The 23,418-nt window shown below is 42.2% G+C and overlaps 1 protein-coding gene and 1 long non-coding RNA gene across 10 annotated transcripts in view; one reads left to right on the top strand and one right to left on the bottom strand.

Annotated features, from left to right (window-relative positions):
* STX8 (syntaxin 8) overlaps positions 1-23,418 on the bottom strand; it is a 175,017-nt gene that overhangs the window by 32,066 nt on the left and 119,533 nt on the right. Inside the window, exon 8 of one of the 9 annotated variants that reach the window (XM_037913370.2) lies at positions 8,405-8,601. The exons of the other annotated variants lie outside the window; for them this stretch is intronic. Within the exon in view, the coding sequence (XP_037769298.1) occupies positions 8,546-8,601 (56 nt within the window). The 3' untranslated portion in view covers positions 8,405-8,545. Of the gene's footprint in view, positions 1-8,404; positions 8,602-23,418 lie in introns of those variants that run through there. 9 annotated transcript variants of the gene reach the window in all.
* Positions 7,088-21,623, top strand: LOC122462826. The gene is made up of 3 exons (XR_006285651.1): positions 7,088-7,099; positions 20,630-20,634; positions 21,499-21,623. It is a non-coding gene; the product is annotated as an uncharacterized LOC122462826 (long non-coding RNA).

The raw sequence follows: 23,418 nt of genomic DNA, 5'->3' as shown, positions 1-23,418 counted from the left end.
TCTATACTCCCTTCCTTGGTTATCTGTACACAGCTGGCTTGACCTGACACCCACTCATGTGAGTCTCTGAAATGAGGGTTCTCTAACCAGATAGTGCAAATTCATGCCTCACTTGTATCCAGGCTTTTTAAAGCAAACTTTTTCAATGAGAATTGCTGCCGAACTCAGCGCACTCCCTGGCCTTCCTGGGGAGCACACCTGTCTGGGCTGTCATCCCTGCACACCAATACATGGCAATCTATCTTCCAATTAAGGTACAAAGCCAGATAATATACTTAGACTCACTTTATGGATTATCGAGTGCATCAACAGTCCTGTGAAACGGGGGAAGTAATGCTAATTACGCTTCGCAAACTCCTGGTAGTAGGTTTGCCAGGCGTCCGGTTTTCGACTGGGACACCTTGTCAAAAAGGAACCCTGGTGGCTTTGATCAGTACTGCCGACCGGGCCATTAAAAGTCTGGTCAGTGGCATAGCGGAGGCCCGGGGCTAAGGCAGACTCCCTACCTGCCCTAGCTCCATGTGGTTTCCGGAGGTGGCCGCCAGGTCCCTGTAGCCCTTAGACACCGGAGTGCCCAGGGACTGCGAGGTTCCTCATGCTGCCCCCACCTCGAGTACCGGCTCTGCAGCTCCCATTGGCTGGGAACTGCAACCAATGGGAGCTGTGGGGAGCAGTGCCTGCGGGTGTGCACGTAAAGGTTGCAGGGACCTGGCGGTCGCTTCCTTAGAGCCACCGTAAGCGCTGCTGGGGCCCCGCACCCCAACCCCCTGTCCCAGGCTGGAGCCCACCTGAACCCCAAACCCCTCACCCTCGGTCCCACCCTCAGCTGGAGCCTTCACCTGCACCCCAACCACTTGGCTCAGCCCAGAGCCCCCTCCTGTACCCCAACCCCATCATCCTCAGTCCCAGCCAGAGCCCCCTCCCCCCCTTCACTCCAACTCCCTAGCCCAGCCCTGAGTCCCTTCTGGCACTCCAAACCCCTCATCCCCGGCCCCATCCCAGAGCCCACAGCCCAGCCAGAACCCTCCCCCCCCCCCCCAACCCCTTGCCCCAGCCCGGGACCCCCTCCTATCCCCAAACCCCTCATCCCTGGCCCCATCCCACAGCCTGCACCCCCAGCCCAGAGTCCATACCTCCTCCCACACCCCAACCCGGTGAATGTGAGTGATGGGGGGATGGAGCGAGCGGGAGCAGGGTCTCAGAGAAGGGGCTGGGCAGGGGTCTTCAGTTTTGTGTGATTCAAAAGTTGGCAATCCTACCTGGCAGGCATCATCCTGAGCCAGGAGACCCATCTCAAAGACAAAAACAAGCTACTGGATAGGGAGTTGTTGCTCTGCCTGAGCAGGACATGGCATTTGGTATCCGAATAAAACCCTCCACTTCATTACCCAAGATGAATGGCCAACCAGTGGTCACTGACAACACATACAGCCTTAGGCAAAACATCTGAGGCCTTACATTTCCTCAGACCTAGCAAAGGATTGACTGCAATTGAGGAAATGCTCTGGGAAGAATTCAAGCTTCCCATAAATCCCTTACTTATTCTGAGAGATACATCCTGGGTTCCCCATTCTAAGTCAGCGGGAACTCTGACCAGCCACCAGATGTCATGGTAATGTGGCGTCTTTTAAACCCTACCTGTGGGAACTTTCTTTGTAGCCTATAAATCATAGCCCATGACTGATTTTTTAAAATCTCTTCTCCACAGTAATAGCTCAGGCTGCTGGTAATAACAGTGATGTCATGGCCACATCTGGCCATGCCCCTTGTGCATGGATCTTCAAAATACACATTTCAGATAACCCTCCCAGGTAGTAATTTAATACCTCTCTCCTCTTCTGCCTTCATACAAGATGCAGTGACAGAAAAGGAAACTGCCCCTTCCTATTATTTATTATTTGTTCCTAGGCTACCCTGTGTGATGCTACAGAAGCATACAGTATGACCAAGGCAGAATTCGTTCACAGCTAGGAAGAAGAAAATGGCCCAAGTTAATTTTATAAAACCTCTCCTTGAGCTTAACCTAGACACCAAGCATACTGTCTTCCTGTCATCTTCCAAGATTCAGAAGCTGGTTGCTCACTATGAAGTCACTGCAAAGCGCTTAAGAAGAATTATTACAATTCAGGCTTTGTGAATCCAACTGGGAATGAAAAGAAAGTGGAGAAGGTGGGTAAGCTTTGTTATTTTTAGTGGGGAAATTACAGTGTAAGAGGGAGGGTATCGCCAGATTGTGAGCAATGCAATTATTGTTATGGAGGATATTATGTGCTATGAGGCAGCCTTTGCTTCAGCTGTGATCCCAACAGGAGAAAAACATTTAAGAATGCAACTACTGATTTCTACCTAGGATTTAACTGATTACTGCTAACAAATTACTTCAAAAATGGGATTACATGCTTATCTGACATTAATGTGTCCCTCTCTCTCACAGGCAGATTGTCAGTACTGGTACTAGCAGTATAGATGGGTTCCAGCTATGTCCCACCAGCTGTACTAAGTGGGAAAGTACTCTGGTGCTGGACTTCTTGGCACTTCTGGCACGCTGTCCACGTGGCAGGTGTGTGTGAAAAGGCAGACCTGTTAGCACCCTTTGCATCCCAGTTCAACATCCTGCTTATGTGCACCAAGTTATCTAGTAAATTATTCCCCGATCTTGGCTGATGATGCGTGAAAGTTTTGAATACAGGAGATTCCTGGGCAAGCTAAACTTTCTATGCCCACCCCTTACGAGCCACTTCTAGACATTGATTTGCTGATCAGTCACCAGGCAATGAAATATCTCCTTGGCGTATGCAGATGGTCTTCTACCAGAGGACTTGAAGCACTGTTCTCTTCAAATTTGGGATCTTCAACAGATTAACATTCTTCAGTGCTGACTGAAATACTGCTAAGACTATAACTAGTAGCAGGTCCTAGTCCAATGACTTTCCCCCTCTCCCAAGTCCAAAAAACTTCTAATTTTTTTTCAAATAAACTAAATATGAAATTATTTCCATAGTCTCTGTGGGCTGGTAACGTGGATGGAGCTGCTGCTGACCAGGCTAATGTGTAGAGCTGAAATAAAGGCCTACCCAAGTGTCGATTTGTGGCCTTGCCGTGACGCAGAATGTAAAAGGGTAGATATACTTTTGTCCATGATAAGAAAAAAAAAAAGTAATATGTTCTTTCATTGCCTTGGCAATATCTTCCACCCCTGCTGGGCTGAGGCAGCTACACAGGCCCCTTGGGAAAAGAGAAAATGGATTAGGGGTGATCTGCTGCAAGAAATGCATGGTGACTTTGGGTGAAGGTCAGAGAGGCACCTTGAATTGCATAAGAGCAGCTGGGGTAGGAGAGGAAGGACAAAGTGACAGTGAAGTCCCTAGAGCACAACTGAAGGACAAGGGAGGAGGATGGATGGCAACAGAGGGAGCTGTTCAAGCAGCTGATGGCCATGACGACCAGCAAGCTCTGGACACGAGTGTCTGCACCAGCACCATTGCCAGTGGACTCTCCTACATGCTAGCATGTCCTGCAGCCAAAGCAGCTACCGGACAATTCTGGGACGGGGCAGGTAATGAGTCAGTCAAGGCAGTCCGAGGATGGAAGTACGCATGAGCAGATATACCCTGTTCATTCGACCCCCATGCAACCATGGGGAAAGGAGAAAAGGCTTCGCTGACAGTGTGCAATTCCATTACCAGTGAGATGATAATGCACAGACTGGCATCACTGTGACCGTTTTCATGCACATAGCACTTTTCAATGTTGTAACTGCTTACATATTTTACTGACTAGCAGCTCAGCTGACTGTATTTGTTCTTAAGGCAGTATTTTATATTATGGCATTGGGCACACTTGCATCCAAATGGTTTTGTAAGCAGCGCCATCTTGCCTTTAGTTGGCCAAATGCACATTCTACTACTGTCCTGCAACTACTTATAATGTAATTAAACCTTCTTCTGCCAGGTGCTCATACACCGGGGTATAGCTTCCAGGCAACAGAGGGTAGATTGGGTCCCCTAAAGTTACAGCAGGCACAGACACCCCACTGATAGCCATATTATTTGGAAGGAATAACATCCCTTCTTCTCCAAACAGGTAAAGTCCAGATTTACCGCACACCCTGGAGTCAGCACCCTGCTGGTGCCTCCTAAGTTAGCGTTCATGAATCTGCCTTTATGGTCAGCCAAGGCCTGCATAATGATCAAGCAGAATCCTTTCTGGTTGACATATTGATGTTCCCCTTGTGGTGGGCAAACAATGGCCCTGTATGCCATGACGGCCGCATTCTCTCAAAGCCAGTTGTTATTTTGGGAATATTAGCAATGTCCACTGCGCATGGCTAACCCACAGCAAAAATCACCTCACAAATCTCCATCACTACTGCACCAACAATTGACTTGCCAAATGGTTAGCCACTGACCTGTAGCGGTCTGGCAATAGCAACCTGCTTCTGGACTGATATGGCCTCCTTTATCTAGGTGTCCTGGTGCTGGAGTGTGAGGAACTTGCCCCAGCCAACTCCAAGGTGGAGGCCTTCCTCATGAGGAAATTCTGGAGGCAATGCTGGTCATCCCAGATCTGCATAACAATATAGTGCCACCTCTCAGTGCTTGTGGTCCTGTGCCGTAACCACCCATCAGCACAGGGCAGAGGTCCACCCCACCTCTAGTCCTACTCCCAGCTGCGGCTCCTGCCTCAGCCCCCTTAACCTCCCCTTGGAGCTGCGACCTCGCTCCCGGCCCCAGCGAGGCGGGGACTGGGGTAAGAAAGGGTGCAACCCTCAAAAGTTTGGGGGCCCACTGGCATAGGGGGAATCCACAGCGACAGCAACCTGCATCAGCTGGTTCCACTCTGCAACGTCAGCATCTAGCCGGCATAATCTCCTTGCCAAGAACTGCCACCTCCACTTTCTGAGGACTGCAAGCTGCTGCCAAAATGCTTTCCACTGCATCCTGCTGCATTAACAGTGCAGCCACAAGTAGGAAGAGTTCGTCACCCTGTGCTGATCCATGCTCTGGCAGAGGCTGGAGTGGACAGAAGTGAGGTGCATGCAGAGCTGGAAGTGCTTCAGGTTGCTGTGCTGAAGGACTAAGAATACTTCTGCACAGGATCTTGGGAAAAACAGAAAAGATGTCCCACAATGCACCACAAAACAATTCATAGAGTAGCTCAATCCTAGAACATACCACCAGAAATCCTGTCACAAGGTTACTGCAGTAGACACATGGGTATGACTCGAGTGTGGCCATGCAGTTGGCTGCTCGCAGGTGGGTTTAGCTATCCCAAATGCCCTACCCAGGTAAACTCTGCAGTGAAGAAATAGCTGCAGTCTGTGCCTCAGTTCCCCATCTATATACTGGGGGTGACAGAACTACCCTACCACACAGCGGGGTTGTGAGGATAACTACATTAAAGATTGTGAGACATGGCCATACTATAGTAATGGAGGCCATAAAAACACCTAAAGATGGATGAAAAGATCATTAGCTTCCTATGGCCAGCAGCCTAGATCACTAAAGTTTTCCTTACATCCTGCAGGAAATGACTTATCTGAGATACTACACATCTCCCATCAAGCTATCAATAAGTTCCATTACTCACAGATCCCTACGTTCCATGGAAATATAGACGTTCAGACTTTAAGGCCAGAAGGGATCATCTAGTCTGGCCTCCTGAATAACACAGACCATGGTACCTCACCCACCCACTCTAGCAACAGGCCCATAACCTCTGGCTGCGTTACTGACATCCTCAAATCTTGTTTTAAAGACTTCAGGTTATAGAAAATCCACTATTTACTCTAGCTCAAACCAGCAAGTGGCCCGTGGCCCATGCTGCAAAGGAATGCAAAAAGAACCCAGTCTCTCTGATGATCTGACCTGGGTGGAAATTCCTTCCTAAGCCTAAATATAGTGATCAGTTATACCTTGAGTATGTGGGTGAGACCCAGCAGCTAGACACCTGAGAGGGAATTCTCTATAGTAACTCAGCCCTCCTGTGCTAGTGTCCCATCTTTGGAAGTTGGTAATATCTGCTAATTGCAGTTATGGATGGGACACACACCACTGGAGGCAACTACACCATACCATCCCCTCCATAAACTTATGACGCTCAGTCTTCAAGCCAATTAGGTTTTTTTTCCCCCCACTCCACTACTCCCCTTGGAAGGCTGTTCCAGAATTTCATTCCTCTGATGGCTAGAAAACCTTATTTAATTTCAAGCCTAAACTTGTTGATGGCCAGTTTATATCTATTTGTTCTTGTGCCAGCATTGGCCCTTAAGTTAACTCTTCTCCCTCCATGGCATTTCTTTCTCTGATGTATTTATACAGAGCAATCATTTCTCTCCTTAGCCTTCACTGTGTTAGGCTAAACAAGCCAACCTCTCATAGATTCATAGATATTAAGGTCAGAAAGGCAGGTTCTCCATTCCTCTGATCATCCTAGTAGCCCTCATCCCTTGGTTCTCAGGTTTCTAGTTCTCTTAGCCTGCCTGTGATGAGTTGTTTCTGAGCCTGATGGGTCCCCTGAGGTCATTATCTATACGTCCTAAGAGTCCAGCCAATCTACAAGCAAAGGTCTAACCACCTGACCTCAGGACAGATATATAGGCTCTAGGGCTGTCGAATGATTAAAAAAATTAATCACTATTAACTGCAGTTTTAATGGCAGTACCATTTTAAATTTATTATACGTATTTTTGGATGTTTTTATACATTTTCAAATATACCGATTTCAATTACAATGCAGAATACGAAGTGTGGAGTGCTCACTTTATATTACTATTTTTGATTACAAATATTTGCACTGTAAAAAAGTCAAAAGATGTACAATGTACAAGTCGAAGCATAAAGGGGCATCTGAAAGCTTAGCATAGCTGGCATGTAAATACCTTGCAACACCGGCTACAACAGTGCGATGTGAAAACTTGTTCTCACTTTCAGGTGGTGTTATAAATAAGAAGCAGGCAGTATTATCTCCCATAAATGTAAACAAACTTATTTGTCTTAGCAATTGGCTGAACAAGAAGTAGACATGAGTGGACTTGTAGGCTCTAAAGTTTTACATTGTTTTGTTTTTGAGTGCAGTTATGTAAAAAAAATTCTAATTTGTAAGTTGTGCTTTCACGATAAAGAGATTGCACTGCAGTACTTGTATGAGGAGAATTGAAAAATACGATTTCTTTTTTTATCTGATTCGCCTTTAACTTATACTCCACGGACTAAAATGGAGCTAATCCCGACTGCATTCAGCGTAAGTGAGAAGAAAATCAGATCCAAGTACAAATGCACCTGAACCCCGTGGATGCATACTCGGTGCGGCTAGCCCATGTCTTTGCTGCCTTTGCCCAGGCTAGTGCAGCTACACTACTATTTTTAGCATGCTAACTCACACAAGAGCTAGCATGATTATTTCTAGGCAAGCTGGGAATCAGACCCCTAGCTCACAATGTAGACATAGCCTAACTTGTTCTGTGGACGCTGGTACAGTGCACTTTAAGGAACTTTTAGTGAACTGTAGTCACACTTTGGTTTGCTGCTGTGCACACTAACACACCATGTAGACGAGACCTAAGAGAAGCAAATGGGGAACCAAGAGACGAGAGAAGAAATTATAGCCTGTAAGAACCATAACTAAAATGAAGAATATAATAGTAAGATGAAAATTTACCAAGGTCCTGGGGACCAGACTCCCTCTCAATATACACCAAAAAGGTAGGATGCAGGGACAGAGTGAGAATCCATCCAGCTCTGCACTTCAATCCTATTTCTTTCATAATCAAACCTCAGGTTTCCTCCAGCGATACATATTAGTGATTAATTTTAACTAAACATTTATCAAACTCAAAAACCTATCTGAACATAATGCCTATACACACAGCTTGAAAAGATCCAAAAGCAAGCAGCAGAAAAACATAGAAGAGTTAGTTATCTTCCTGTTAGATCTTTGGTATCATAATAATCAGGAAAAATCATGTTAGATTCTATTTTTTCCACCAACAGGTGTTACTAAAATTTTCTACATTGCTTAAAAGCTGATATTTATTAGGTGTTATTAAAAGAAAAAAATTAATGAAAGATTGAGGTAGAGAAGTTCAGCACACAGACAACAGCAATTTCAAACGTTAATGTTCATATACAGTGTTTTTTCTTTTTTAAATATGCCAGTTTATGTAATTAAAGATCTGACAAAAAAAGATTCAGGATGAATCGTATAGTACAGTTAATATTTCTGTAAGAACCCAACATTTAGAATTTCCTGACTTTTAAGTCCTTAATTTTTCACTTTGAAGTGGAATTAAAATTAATTTTTTCATTTAATGTTAAGGAACGTTTCACTGCTAATGGCCTTTACAGGTACTAGGTTCTGATATGGTTCTTAGTGTAAGCACCTCAGCAGGACTGCAACACTTGCTCATTGTTCCAGAGCAGTCTCCTATTAAGGTGTCCAAAGAGCCATAATGAAAAAATTTCTATGTTCTTGGATTCATAAGCGGTGGAGCACAAAGAGACCTGCATGGGCTGGAAACCATATGGCATTTATAAATTCTCACGGTTCACAGAGAACTGATGGGGCCAAAAGTCTCTCCGGTCCTGGCAGTTTGACCTTGACCTTTTTGATTAAAAAGTAGAATAATATAAAATTAACATGGCACACATTAAATGGATTAAAAACTGGCAAACTGATAGTCCTCAAAATGTAATTGCACATGAAGAAGCGTCATAGAGCGGGTGTATTTCCAGTGGGGTCCCACAGGGATTGGCTCTTGGCACTACGCTATTTAACACCTTTATGAATGACTTGGAAGAAAACATAAGATCACCACTGAAAATTTGCGGATGACAAAAAAAATGGAGGGAGTAGTAAATAATGACGAGCACAGGTCACTGATATTGAGCCATCTGGATAGCTTGGTAAAACCAGGTACATGCAGACAATACACATTTTAATATGGCTAAATATAACTGTACATCTAGGAACAAAGAATGGAGGCCATACTTACAGAATGGGGACTCCACCCTGTAAGCAGGGACTCTGAAAAAGATTTGGGGGTCGTGGTGAACAATCAGGTGTGACTCTGTGGCCAAAAGAACTAATGCAATCATTGGATGTATAAACAGAGGAATTTTGAGTAGGAGTAGAGAGATTATTTTACTTCTGTATTTGGCGATGATCCAACTGCTGCTGGAATCCTGTGTCCAGTTCTGGTGTGCGCAATTCAAGAAGGATGTTGATAAATTGGAGAGGGTTCAGAGAAGAGCCACGAGAATGATTAAAGAATTAGAAAACATGCCTTATAGTGACAGACTCAAGGAGCTCGATCTATTTAGCTTAACAAAGAGAAGGTTAAGTGGTGACTTGATTACAGTCTGGAAGTATCGACATGGGGACAAATATTTAATAATGGCCTCTTCAATCTAACAGGGAAAAGGTATAATGTGATCTAATGGCTGGAAGTTGATGCTAGACAAATATGGATTGGAAATAAGGCATACTTTTCAACAGTGAGAGTAATTAACAATTGGAACTTAGGTCACTCACAGGGGATTCTCCTTACCTGACCATTTTAAAATCAAGATTGGATGTTTTTCTAAAAGTTCTGCTCTACGAATTGTTTTGGGGAAGTTCTATATGACTTGGGTTATACAGGAGGCCAAATTAGATGATCACAATGGTCCCTTGTTGTGTTGGAATCTATGAAGTGGGTGGTTTTCTCTGATCCTGTGGAGCTTGCAAGGTGAATGAATAAAAGATGCTGCTTAAGTCTGTGCCCCTTATGATGAAGCAAGATATTTTACAGAAGATTTGCCTTTCATCCTTTACATGCAGACACAGAGACAGATGGAAGTGGCAATGTGGCATCACAAAGACTCAGTCTAAGAATTAAGCACACTCCCTGCTATGCAAATGCATGGGGGTGTCCGCAGGCAGGCAGACAGGTGAATAGGTGGGGGTGAGGCGAAAGACAGAATCTTCACATAGATGTGACAATCATACCTCTGACTTGTCTCTCATTTCAAATCTAAATTCACCTTCGTGTTCTCATTTAATTATACTTTATCTCAGGAACACTGAATTAAACTGTGATTACAGATAAATGTTTTCTATGCTAATGACATCATTTCCATAACAACCTGGGGCTGAACTAATCAAACCGCAGCCCTCCCTGAAAAACTACCCAAAATAGCACTGTTTGCGAGTAGTCCTCTCCATCCACCACATCACCACTTCTTGACTGCCTCTACTGGGTGATCTCTGTTACTTGCCAAATCAAATTCAAACTTCTTGTTCTCACCTACCACACCCTATGCAATCACTCCTCAGTCTCTCCTCACCACGTCTCATCTCTCATTATGACGCGCTACTCTATGCACTCCTCAAGTCTTTTGCCTCAAAGCTGTTCTCTGATTGCTGGCTTGGTACCTTCTCTTATGCTGCCCCTTCAATCAGAAGTCATCTTACTTCTGGTCCTTGTCCACGAAGCATCCATTTTGTTTCCTCCTTCAAACCCCTATTTGAAATTCACCTCTTCAAGCAATTCTGCCACTTGCTGCTCATCTTCAGAAACACCCCCATCTCCCTGTCCCGCACTGGTACACGGGGTCTTGCCTTGTGTAACGTGGATTGCAAATCTCAAAGGAAGGGAGGACGACTACCTATGTTTGTCAAGCTCCATGTAAGTTTACAGCATGACATGCATTATTAATCATTTCACATTTTCTGGGCTAGCAACCTATAATTTGTTCCTCATTTTGGGTTGTGGTTGTAGACAGGGCCCACATTTGTGCCTCAGAAGATTGAGAGGGATGATTTACTATAGATGAGCTAATTACCTTCCATAATCATCTCTTCATCGGTGTTAGTCAAACTGGGTTTTTCTGAACTGACATTTTCAATAAAGATGCAAACCATGTCAGTATTGGTCCATTACAGCCAAGAGACGTGAAGACAGGAAATCATGTGAAGAGTTTCAATATTTATCGGGAATTGGTCTCAGCTTGCTGGAGAAAGCGTCACAAATTATTATTCCACCGGCTTTGAAATAAGCCACTTACTTTAACGTTAGCAAGATTAGATTCTTTTAAGTGATGTTCAAGATTACTATATTAGTTAGTTATTCAAGTCATTTCTCTAAAAGCTAATAATCTAATAACCCCATGAAATTTGAAGGCTAGTATTCCTCCCTCTATAAAACACAGACATTAGTTTCTTAAGGAACAGTGTTTGCCCTTTTGGTTTAACCTCCAACCCACCATTAAGACTGATGAACAAAACCTCTTCTACCCCCCACTAATTGTTTTGTTTACCCATATACGTCGGCTATAAAGGCTGGGTAGTTTTGGGTCCCGTAGGAACTTTCAGACAATTGCTCTAGCATTCTGTTGGGGGATGTGGGTTTACTTTTATAAACAGAGGTTGACCTCTGGCAATGCCAAGCTTGCATTTGCTACTGTCTTCAGTTTGGCAACACAACACAAAAGCAGCGTGCATGTATACACTTTCCAGGCTGAGCCAGCTATTCAGAGTGGGCTGGAGCTTCACACGTAATGGGCCCCCTAGAGACAAAGCCTGAAAGTTTCTTAATTAAGTCTAAGTGAAAGACAGCCTAAAAGCATCCCGCTTACATCTTCAGAGTACCTTCATTCTGGACTTCAAACACACAGAGTACACTGCCCATCAGACCAAAGCATTAATAGCCAGTTGACAATTTTTCTCTTTTAAATATAGAATGCCTTGCCTTCTGTGCGGCCTTTTCAGCCTGCTCGCATTTTCCCTGCAATTTTAGACATGTCTCTGGTTTATAAAACAGGAAACAAAGGGACTTCTTGTGTGTCAGCAGCCCTCCACAGGGTCTGCGTTTCATTCCACCCTTCTCCAAAGCCGGGCAATGTCTGGAGAGCTCTTTAGCCGTTTTTGGCTCATTAACATTTCCATGAGGGATCAAAGAATATATTTAAAAAATATCTAAGTATAAGTACAATTCCTGCTAGGGAACCAGAACATATTAAAAAACCTGTTCAGGTTCCTTTCCCTGACCTGCTTCATTATTATTAGATAACTGTCTCTTCATGAAACCAGGTTTTATTTCCATTGAGCTGCCATTCTATAAATCCTGTGACAGTCTCAATAAATCCATTCCACTCAACCCCCGCCCCCCGCAACATTTTCTGAGCTTCCCTGTGATAACGCTCCTTGCAAACAGAACCTAATTACTGCCTGGCAGTAAGTCACCAGGAGTAGGAATTGCTTTAATTTTTCCCCCTTTTAGCAGCTGCTCAGGGTGGGCTGAGAGGTGGCTGTGGTAATGAAGCTGGGGTGAATACTAAAGAAGCACTGAGGCATAACATCCTGCAGAGAAAAATATAGTATTTTCTCCTTGTTGGAAGCAAATCAAGGAGCTTTACGTGTCAAAAAGGGAGCTTTTCACCGTATATTTGCATTCCCAAACCAGAGGAATTCCTATGCACCTGACCATCTTGTAAAAACTTCACCTTAAAATGTTGAAAGTGCTAAACACACCCTCCCCCTGCTTCTCCTCCTCCACAGCAATTCTTTGCTTTCTCATTAGAAATGCCCAGCAACATTCACTAGACAAAGACACTGCAAACAAAGTGCATGGAGAAGGCGGGAAAAAAAAAATCGAAAGAAGAAAGAAGTGCAGAGGAATTCTTCGTTCACTGATCTGTAGAATACATTAATATCCTAAACTGTTGGCACAGCCTAAAATACTCAGGAGGCTAACAATGCAAGCAATGACTCTGAGTCTGGGATCTTCAAATAAACCACCTCTGCTGTCATGGCCACCGGGAAAGAGAATAACAGCGATATTAGCTGACCTTCATTTTGTTGATACTCCGGACCTGAGTGCTGGACCCCTGTTTGCCTGTTACTAGGATTTCTTAGCTGAAAAATGTAAGCATTTCCTAGACGATACCAGAGCCAGTTTATTAGGTAAATAAACCAGGCCCTAAGCAGTCGCTTCTGCTTGATAATGAGAAAGACAAGAAACTGATCTCCCCCCACATCCTCCACCACCTAAAATAAAAATCCATCCATGCTCTTAACTAACACTGCATGCACATTTTTAAACAGACAGTTAATGAACAGGTGAAGGGCATTTCTACCTAGCCAACTCATGGGCAAGACCATGTGTTCAGCAAACTACAATACAGACACTGCCTACCATTTTTACGGCCTATGTCATATAAACTTGTCCATCCAAGGAAGTGGAAAATCATCATTAAAAGACTAACATTATTTCAAACATTTTTCTGAAGAGAGCGTGTAGGAGGAAATAGGGGTTTTTTGAAGTGATCATCCATAAAGGGCTGTAAAAAAAAAAAAAAAAAAAAAGTATGAAGTGTGTTTCCCAGAATCATAGAAATGCAGGAGCAGAAGGGATTTTGCGAGATCATGAAGCCCAACCCCACGCACTGACGCAGAACAACATACACATCATACATATAGACAGAGCACCAGGACTGGCAGCTGTGCTGCCCAGCTGGAGCCAGCCCCACTGCCGCACAATCTAGAGCACCGGGGCAGGCCAGCGGCTCTCGCAGCCGCGCTGGCCAGCAGGAGCTCGCAGCCCCGCTGCCCAGAGAGCTGGCAGCACAGTGAGCTGAGGCTGTGGGGGAGAAGGGACAGCAGGGAAAGGGTCGGGGGCTAGCCTGCCTGGCCAGGAGCTCAAGGGCCAGGCAGGAGGGTACCGTAGGTCAGATGTGGCCCGTGGGCCGCAGTTTGCCCACCTCTGCTCTAGTTCCTTACCACCACCTTCCAGCTAAGAAGGGCTGGAGGCATCTGCCTTGAAAAGAACACAAGGTGCTCAGTCCTCTGAGGGACAGAGAATGCGGCCTCCACGACTCTCCTGTCTACTGCAGACTGAGGAGCAAAGGACTGAAGCAGCGTTTCAAAATCCTATCACAACATTAAAAAAATTACTTTTGTACAAATAGTTACTCAGGACTTTTTTAAAGCAATTCAAAGTCATGACATGGAAGCCATGATAAAAAAAACCCAAACAAAGCCACCAACCATGCTATGAAACAATGGGCACAATCAAGTTAGTCTCTGACTCTGATAACCTACCGATTAACATGTTTCAGCATTATTTCTGGAAATACAAATTGGTGATTTAATTCTGAGATGTATCCTAGGAAACAAAACTATAAGCAACTACCCCTGAATATTTCAGACAATTCCAAGTTTTCCTTTTTATATTCAAATATAACTAATTACTTGGCCATTTGGGATGATGGATGGCTTGGGTGAGGTAGGTGCTTAGCGTCTCAGCTTAGGCTGATTGTACCAGTTTAGTGGTATGTGGGCTGCCAACAGCTGCTCTAAATCTGCTAGGTGCAAACAAGCACTGGTGAAGTTCAGTCTATTTGAACAGCTGCATATGTAAATGTAATTAACTAGGTGTCTATTAGAGAGACAAGGTGGGTGAAGTAATATCTTTTATTGCACCAATTTCTGTCTATTGCCTGTTTTTTTCCTCACCCACTCTCTACTTTCATAGGCATACTGTGCGCCACCCTCCCTCCTTCACAAGAGAAAAATCTGACCACTTGTTGCTCACTAAATGGGCCTAACCTTTATTAGATCTTATAGAGTGTGTGATTTATACCTTTACAGATGAGTCACAGAGACTCCATTCTCCAGACCCCCCATCATTCTTTTATGCCCTTAAAATATGGGATTTTGCTATCAAAGTTTAGTCATCCTGTGAATTATTTAGGTTTTCGGCTGAAGTATTTCCATTAGGGCTGTCAAGTGATTAAAAAAATTAATCGTAATTAATCGCGCTGTTAAACAATAGAATACTATTTATATAAATTTTTGTGGATGTTTTCCACATTTTCAAATATATTGATTTTAATTACAACACAGAATACAAAGTGTACAGTGCTCACTTTATATTTAATTTTTATTATAAATATTTGCACTGTAAAAAATAGGAAATAGTATTTTTGAATTCACTTAATACAAGTACTGTAGTGCAATCTCTTTATCATGGAAGTTGAACTTACAAATGTAGAATTACGTACACAAAAATAACTGCATTCAAAAATAAAACACAATGTAAAACTTTAGAGCTTACAAGTCCACACAGTCCTACTTCTTGGTCAGCCAATCGCTCAAACAAGTTTGTTTACATTTGCAGGAGATAATGCTGCCCGCTTCTTATTTACATTGCCACCTGAAAGTGAGAACAGACGTTTGCATGGCACTGTTGTAGCCAGCATTGCAAGATATTTATGTGCCAGATACGCTAAAGATTCATATGTCCCTTCATGCTTCAACCACCATTACAGAGGACATGCGTCCATTCTGATGATGGGTTCTGCTCGATAGCGGTCCAAAGCAGTTCAGACCAACGCATATTAATTTTCATCATCTGAGTCAGATGCCACCAGCAGAAGGTTGATTTTCTTTTTTGATGGTTCAGGTTCTGTACTTTTCTCATCGGACTGCTGCTCTTTTAAGACTTCTGAAAGCATGCTCCACACCCCGTCCTAATCAGATTTCGGAAGGCACTTCAGATGCTTAAACCTTGGGTTGAGTGCTGTACCTATCTTTAGAAATCTCACATTGGTACCTTCTTGTGTTTTGTCAAATCTGCAGTGAAAGTGTTTTTAAAATGAACAACATGCTGGGTCATCATCCGAGACTGCTATAACATGAAATATATGGCAGAATGTGGGTAAAACACAGAGCAGGAGACATACAATTCTCCCCTAAGGGCTTCAGTCACAAATTTAATTAACGCATTATTTTTTTAACAAGCGTCATCAGCATGGAAGCATGCCCTCTGGAATGGTGGCCAAAGCATGAAGGGGCATACGAATGTTTAACATATCTGGCACATAAATACCTTACAATGCTGGCTACAGAAGTGCCATGCGAATGTCTGTTCTCACTTTCAGGTGACAAGCGGGCAGCCTTATCTCCCGTAAATGTAAACAAACTTGTTTCTTAGCGACTGGCTGAACAAGATGTAGGACTGAGTGGATTTGTAGGTTCTGAAGTTTTACATTGTTTTGTTTTTGGGTGCAGTTATGTAACAAAAAAATTCTACATTTTTAAGTTGTGCTTTCATGATAAAGAGATTGCACTATGGTACTTGTATGAGGTGAACTGAAAAATACTAATTCTTTTATAATTTTTAAAGTACAAATATTGGTAATAGAATAATATAAAGTGAGCACTGTATACTTTGTATTCTGTGTTGTAATTGAAACCAGTATATTTGAAAATGTAGAAAAAACATCCAAAAGGGTTAATAAATTTCAGTTGGTATTCTACTGTTTAACAGTGCTATTAAAACTGATTAATCAAAATTAATTTTTGTAATTGAGATTAATTTTTTGAGTTAATCGTGTGAGTTAACTGCAATTAATCAACAGCTCTAATTTCCATATTCGAATTTCCAACCAAAAAAAGGAAATTTTACCCAGGAAGAAAGCCCATTTTCCAACCAGCTCTATTCATAACTAACTGTTCTACAAACTGTATCTAGTAACCCATTCACATTGCTCCTGTCACTGCTAGGGTAGTGCATTGCATGCATTACTCTGTTTTTTTTATTTATATACTTATGTATGTTAAACACTTTGTTTCTGTATAGTTCTCTGCATTCCAATTAATTATTCTGATTGTGATCCAGTGTACCTGTTTCTCCATCAGATACTTTTAAATCAGATTACCTGAATGAATTTCACACATTACTCCAAATTAAGGGTACGTCTATACTACCCGCCGGATCGGCGGGTTGTGATCGATCTATCGGGGATCGATTTATCATGTCTAGTGTAGACGCAATAAATCAATCCCCGATCGCTCTGCCGACAACTTCGGAACTCCACCATGGCGAAAGGCGAAAGCGGAGTCGACGGGGCAGCAGCCGTGAGGACGCGAAGTAAGTGATTCTAAGTCGATCTAAGATACGCAACTTCAGCTATGAGAATAGCGTAGCTGAAGTCGATGTATCTTAGATCGATCCCCCCCCACACACACACACAGCGTAGACCAGGCCTTAGTCTCATCAGTCACTGATGCTGCACTAGAATATTCTCCTCTGACTTGAATTCAATGCCTTTGTTTATAAACCCAGAACTCGTTGCTTCAGCTGTTTCCTAGGATTGTGCCAAAGGTTTGAGAGCCATCCATTCTTGTCCCTAGATCCTACTACAGATTTACATTTTGCAGCTGCTAACGTATAGGTTTGAAAATGTATAGTAGAACCTCAGAGTTACGAATACCTTGGGAACAGAGGTTGTTTGTAACGCAAATATTCATAATTCTGAACAAACCATTATGGTTGTTCTTTCAAAAGTTTATAACTGAACATTGACTTATTACAGCTTTGAAACATCACTATGCCAAAGAAAAATGCTGCTTTCCTTTCTTTCCCCCCCGCAGTTTATGTTTAACACAGTACTATACTGCATTTGCTTTTTTTCTTTTTTCACCTCTGCTGCTGTCTGATTGTGTACTTCCAGTTCCAAACAAGGTGTGTAGTTGACCTCATAACTCTGGTGTTTGTAACTCTGAGATTCTACTGTATTGTGTTTTGAAATCTGTGCCTTGCCTCATTGCCTTACATTTTTTCGCACTGAACAGCACAATCCACTCATCCCGTTTTTTTTTGTTTATTTTTTAGTTATCCAAAAGATTAGAGAGGAAAATGTTGTTCTCCTTTTCTCCCCAGTATACTGTCTCCATTTGGCAGCATTGTTCCTGTCACTGTTTCACATTGCACCTGTACAGCAAGTAGCAGATGAGTTTCCCCTCATGCATGCATGGGTCTTTTCTTCTTCCCTGCTGTGAAAGCATTTAAAGTGTGGTGTAAAGCCACAGAAATTGGCAGGGAGGACAACCAGAGAGGTGTGGTACGTGGAAATACTTTTAACCCAGACTTTAAACTAACTTAATTCTAAACCCCTTTCCTTAGCTTTTCTTCTGGTCTGACCCCTGAGTGATCCCCTTCATTGTTTCTTCTTCCAACCCTTGGAACACGTGTTTCTGACTCTTGAATCAATTCTCTGTCCTCCTCTGTGAATGTTGTGACAAATCATTCATGTCAATTTGCTACAACAGGTACCTTTCCTGTCACTGCTCCTGTACCTCCAGCTCCCCATTCCACGCTGCACTTTTAGATGAACCTGCTGCTGTCATTTTAGACTGTAAGCTCCTTTGGGCAGGGACTGCCTTTTTATCACGTGTGTGTAAAGCTGTGGGCCCCTGCTCCTTGAGTGGGGCCTCTAGACATTACTGCAATATAAATGAATAGTGTCCAAACATCCTAACAGTGCACCCTACAGAAACAGATGCTTACCTGCCTGCCTTTACCATAGTATCTGAGCACCTCATAATCTTTAATGTATGCATCCTCGCACACCTCTGTGAGGCAGGGCATCATCCGATGAAGTGAGCTGTAGCTCACGAAAGCTTATGCTCAAATAAATTTGTTAGTCTCTAAGGTGCCACAAGTACTCCTTTTCTTTTTGTATAAAGACAATATACAGCAAAAGACAAGAAAGCTAAAACGAACCAAACCTCCATTCACGTTGCAGCTTACTTGCCTTTTGTTATATTTTGTACATCAGAGGAACAAACCCGAGTAACTGCCATAGGTATCTGATTGTGCGTGTGCCCTTGTGTGTAAAAATGGCATAAACTAGGTTCTTCTAATTCATCACTGCATCAAATACAATGCTGCACTCTTTTAGCTTCATTGCAGTAGAAGTTCAGATTCCTTGATTATGAGAAATGATTAACATGGTATTGCTATATGGAATACACCGATTTTAACATTAGTGCTAAGCAGCAGGAAAGTGGAGGCTCCGATTTCCCTGTCCCACACCATCCTGTTGAGGGAGCAGTGCTGCTGGTCCAATTTGCACTTTGTACACAATACACTTCTTTTGTTTGTACCATTCTGTCTCAGTTGTTCACACGAAACACCTTTCTGGACAGCATTTCTCAAAAATGGAAGAAACTCAAGAGGAAAAAAACACACAGAGAAACATACAACTTGGCAGGCCAAGAAAACTAATCACTTTCAAGCATGGACAGGTGACTCAGAACCAATGCAGCTTTCGGGAAGAATATTGGTGTAACCTTTCTGAGAAACAGACTGCAGGAAAGGTTGATTTAATGTCACACTAGACCGCCACTGCTCTAAAAATAAATAAATAAATTGATGGAGACTTGCTCATCTAAACACACAATGTACGTCAGAGGAACAAACCTGAGTAACTGTCATCCATAATTTATAAAGCAAATTAAGTTCATGGCAAAAATAACTATTACTGAGAACAGAGGGATCGTAGAGTCTGGCAGGAAAAGGCCACAGTCTGCATGAATCATTACTTTCTAGAGGAAACCTTATATAATCCAGGCTACTCTATTCTAAAATAATTGAAGCCTCCTGAAAACTAAAAACAAACCAGCAAGTTTGGCAAAAACGCTGCATTAAAATTCAAATTCATTGGTGACTGGTTAAGATAAAAAGGAAGCCTGTTCCCAACTTACTCTACAGTAGCTTGAGTCTTAGTTTCAACTTCTTCAGAAACCTTTATCAAAAGATAAGTGAAATGAACACTAGACACACATCTAACTGGGTCCATCAACGAACGAGTTCCTAGAGAAAGGCTATTAGATTGCAACGCCACCTTGTGGAACAGGAGAAAAACTAAAAGTGAAACAAACCCTGACTGATTAGATCTAATTTTACCGTGGTAGAAAAATTGCCAAGGGCACAACTGATATGTAAATTCATTCATAGTTGCTTCCTATTTTCTTGGAAGTTCAGAGTGGTCCTGAGTAACAATGGCAAAGACAGGCTCTTCCCCAGACTACTGTTAAGAATGAGACGATATAACCATGATGTCAGAAATATAAAACTTGCTCCTCTCTTTGCACTTTCTTTCACTGCAAAGAAGCCATCCCATTGCTTGTTGCCTCCTTCAGAAATATGCCTTTTCTCCTTAATCCTACTCCAAGAGCCTGCTATAGGAGACCACCCAAGGAGTGTCCTCTGAATGAGAAATGGTATAGGATCACATGGACGCCAATCCCCTCCCATCTTTTGTTTAGAAGACTTCATCCCGTTAGGGCACTTGTCTATGACCTCGGTCAGAACTAGAGTCTAACCTTGAGTTCTACTGAAAAGAGAACAAAAAAAAAAAAAGAAAAAACCCAGAAAAACCAGACCATTAATCTGCTTTGTTATTCAGTGGAAGCATTTTAGAACAGTACAAGTATTCTTTTTTCTTTCTTTTTTTTTTTTTTTTTCCAAATTCAGTATTTAACTTTATCTATACATGTGAAACTGAACAGCAGACCTCTATGCTAGCATTCATAAGACCTTATTATTTGGTGCCTGTATTTTTACATCTGGGTCTTTGATACAATATTAATCTGTTCCATTATTGTTCTCAAAACTCCAGTTTGAGATTGTTTGAAGCATCTCAACTTGAATTTTACCCTTAATGTTTTTAAAGCCATATTTCAGGTTTTTTTCTTAAAGCCAAAATTGGTATGATAAATTGTGTATGTACTTTATTGTGCCTATAAAATCAAATATATAAACATCATGATTTGTGACTGCTTTTGAGTTCTGAATACAAAGAAACAGTGACACAATTTAGCACATTCTCCTTTGAAAACCTGACCACAAAATATTATGTAATAATTCCATTATAAAAGCAAATATTTTGCACTAAGCCATTCCTGTGTCGTCCAACTTGCTAAGGATCAATAGTATATTTCTTATGCTGTTTTTTTACTTACTTGATCAATGGTTTATGTGAGCATGATGGTAAAAGCTGAATGACAACACAACTGCTAACACTTCATTAATGGAAATGGAAGTGGAAAGTGTCATCAGCTATCTTCCATTGGCATACACTTATATGGAAATGAAATAGAGCCAAGCACCATACAAACATCATCTGCTTGTGGAAGACAGGATTGTCAACAATAATTTCAGTAGAAACAGCACCCTGACCAATGGCTCAATCATGCGCCCACTGAAATCAATGGGAGATTTGTCACTGACTTCAATATGGCAGTCACTGGGCTTCCAAGCAGATGCACTCAAAATGACAATAGGTCATAATTTGTTGGAATCTAGGCTGGAATTGTCATAAGCACTCAGCAGTGGCCTAATTCTGCCCCCACTGAAGTCAAAGTGAGTTTTACCACTGACCTCACTAGGATTAAACACTGCCAAATTAAATGTAAAAAAGTAATAAGAAAAGCCAAAAAGGGAGTTTGAAGAACAGCTAGCCAAAAAATCGAAAGGTAATAAAATGTTTTTTAAGTACATCAGAAGCAGGAAGCCTGCTAAACAATCAGTAGGGCCCCTGGACGATGGAAATACAAAAGGAGCACTTAAAGATGATAAAGTCATCCCGGAGAAACAAAATGAATTCTTTGCTTCAGTCTTCATGGCTGAGGATGTTAGTGAGATTCCAAAACCTGAGCCGTCTTTTGTAGGTGACAAATCTGAGGAATTATCACAGATTGAAGTGAAACTAGAGGACGTTTTGGAATTAATTGAGAAACTTAACAGTAACGAGTCACCGGGACCAGATGGCATCCACCCAAGAGTTCTGAAAGAACTCAAATGTGAAATTGCAGAACTATTAACTATGGTTTGTATCCTGTCCCTTAAATCAGCTACTGTACCCAATGACTGGAAGATAGCTAATATAATGCCAATATTTAAGAAGGGCTCTAAAGGTGATCCTGGCAATTACAGACCGGTAAGTCTAACGTCAGTACTGGGCAAATAAGTTGAAACGATAGTAAAAAGAATAAAATTGTCAGACACATAGAAGAACATAAATTGTTGTGCAAAAGTTAACATGGTTTCTGTAAAAGGAGATCATGTCTTACTAATCTATTAGAGTTCTTTGAGGGGGTCAACAAACATGTGGACAAGGGGGATCCAGTGGACATAGTGTACTTAGATGTCCAGAAAGATTTCTAGGTCCCTCACCAAAGGCTCTTACGTAAATTAAGTTGTCATGGGATAAGATGGAAGATCCTTTCATGGATTGAGAACTGATTAAAAGACAGGGAACAAAGGGTAGGAATAAATGGTAAATTTTCAGAACGGAGAGGGGTAACTAGTGGTGTTCCCCAAGGGTCAATTCTAGGACCAGTCCTATTCAACTTATTCATAAATGATCTGGAGAAAGGAGTAAACAGTGAGATGGCAAAGTTTGCAGATGATACTAAACTGCTCAAGATAGTTAAGACTAAAGCAGACTGTGAAGAACTTCAAAAAGATCTCACAAAACTAAGTGATTGGGCAACAAAATGGCAAATGAAATTTAACGTGGATAAATGTAAAGTAATGCACACTGGAAAAAATAACCCCAACTATACATACAACATGATGGGAGCTAATTTAGTGACAACTAATCAGGAGAAAGATCTTGGAGTCATCGTGGATAGTTCTCCGAAGATGTCCACGCAGTGTGCAGCGGCAGTCAAAAAAGCAAATGGGATGTTAGGAATCATTAAAAAAGGGATAGAGAATAAGACGGAGAATATCTTATTGCCCTTCTATAAATCCATGGTACGCCCACATCTTGAATACCGCGTACAGATGTAGTCCCCTCATTTAAAAAAAGATATACTGGCATTAGAAAAGGTTCAGAAAAGGGCAACTAAAATGATTAGGGGTTTAGAACAGGTCCCATATGGAGGAGAGATTAAAGAGGCTAGGACTTTTCAGCTTGGAAAAGAGGAGACTAAGGATAGATATGATAGAGGTATATAAAATCATGAGTGGTGTGGAGAAAGTGAATAAGGAAAAGTTATTTACTTGTTCCCATAAGATAAAAACTAGGGGCTACCAAATGAAATTAATGGGTAGCAGGTTTAAAACAAATAAAAGGAAGTTCTTCTTCACCCAGTGCACAGTCAACCTGTGGAACTCCTTGCCTGAGGAGGTTGTGAAGGCAAGGACTATAACAAGGGTTAAAGAGAACTGGATAAATTCACGAAGGTTAAGTCCATTAATGGCTATTAGCCAGGATGGGTAAGGAATGGTGTCCCTAGCCTCTGTTTGTCAGAGGGTGGAGATGGATGGCAGGAGAGAGATCACTAGATCATTACCTGTTAGGTTCACTCCCTCTGGCACACCTGGCATTGGTCACGGTTGGTAGATAGGCTACTGGGCTGGATGGACCTGTGGTCTGACCCGGTATGGCCATTCTTATGTTCTTATTATATTCAGACCAATGTGGAGCATTTTTGAGAATTCCACTTGAGGTGTTAATAAAACCCCAATTGCAAGGCAAATAAAATAAAAACCCTCATCTTCTATCTCAATTGTACATAACCAATGAGACAGTAAAAATAAAGTAGCAGCTCTTTGCAACAACCCCCATCAACAGATCTCTT

The sequence above is a fragment of the Chelonia mydas genome, chromosome 14 (genome assembly GCF_015237465.2).
Source record: "Chelonia mydas isolate rCheMyd1 chromosome 14, rCheMyd1.pri.v2, whole genome shotgun sequence".
NCBI lineage: Eukaryota > Metazoa > Chordata > Testudines > Cheloniidae > Chelonia > Chelonia mydas.
The sequence above is the reverse complement of the archived record's forward strand: the minus strand, read 5'-3'. Positions and strand labels throughout refer to the sequence as shown.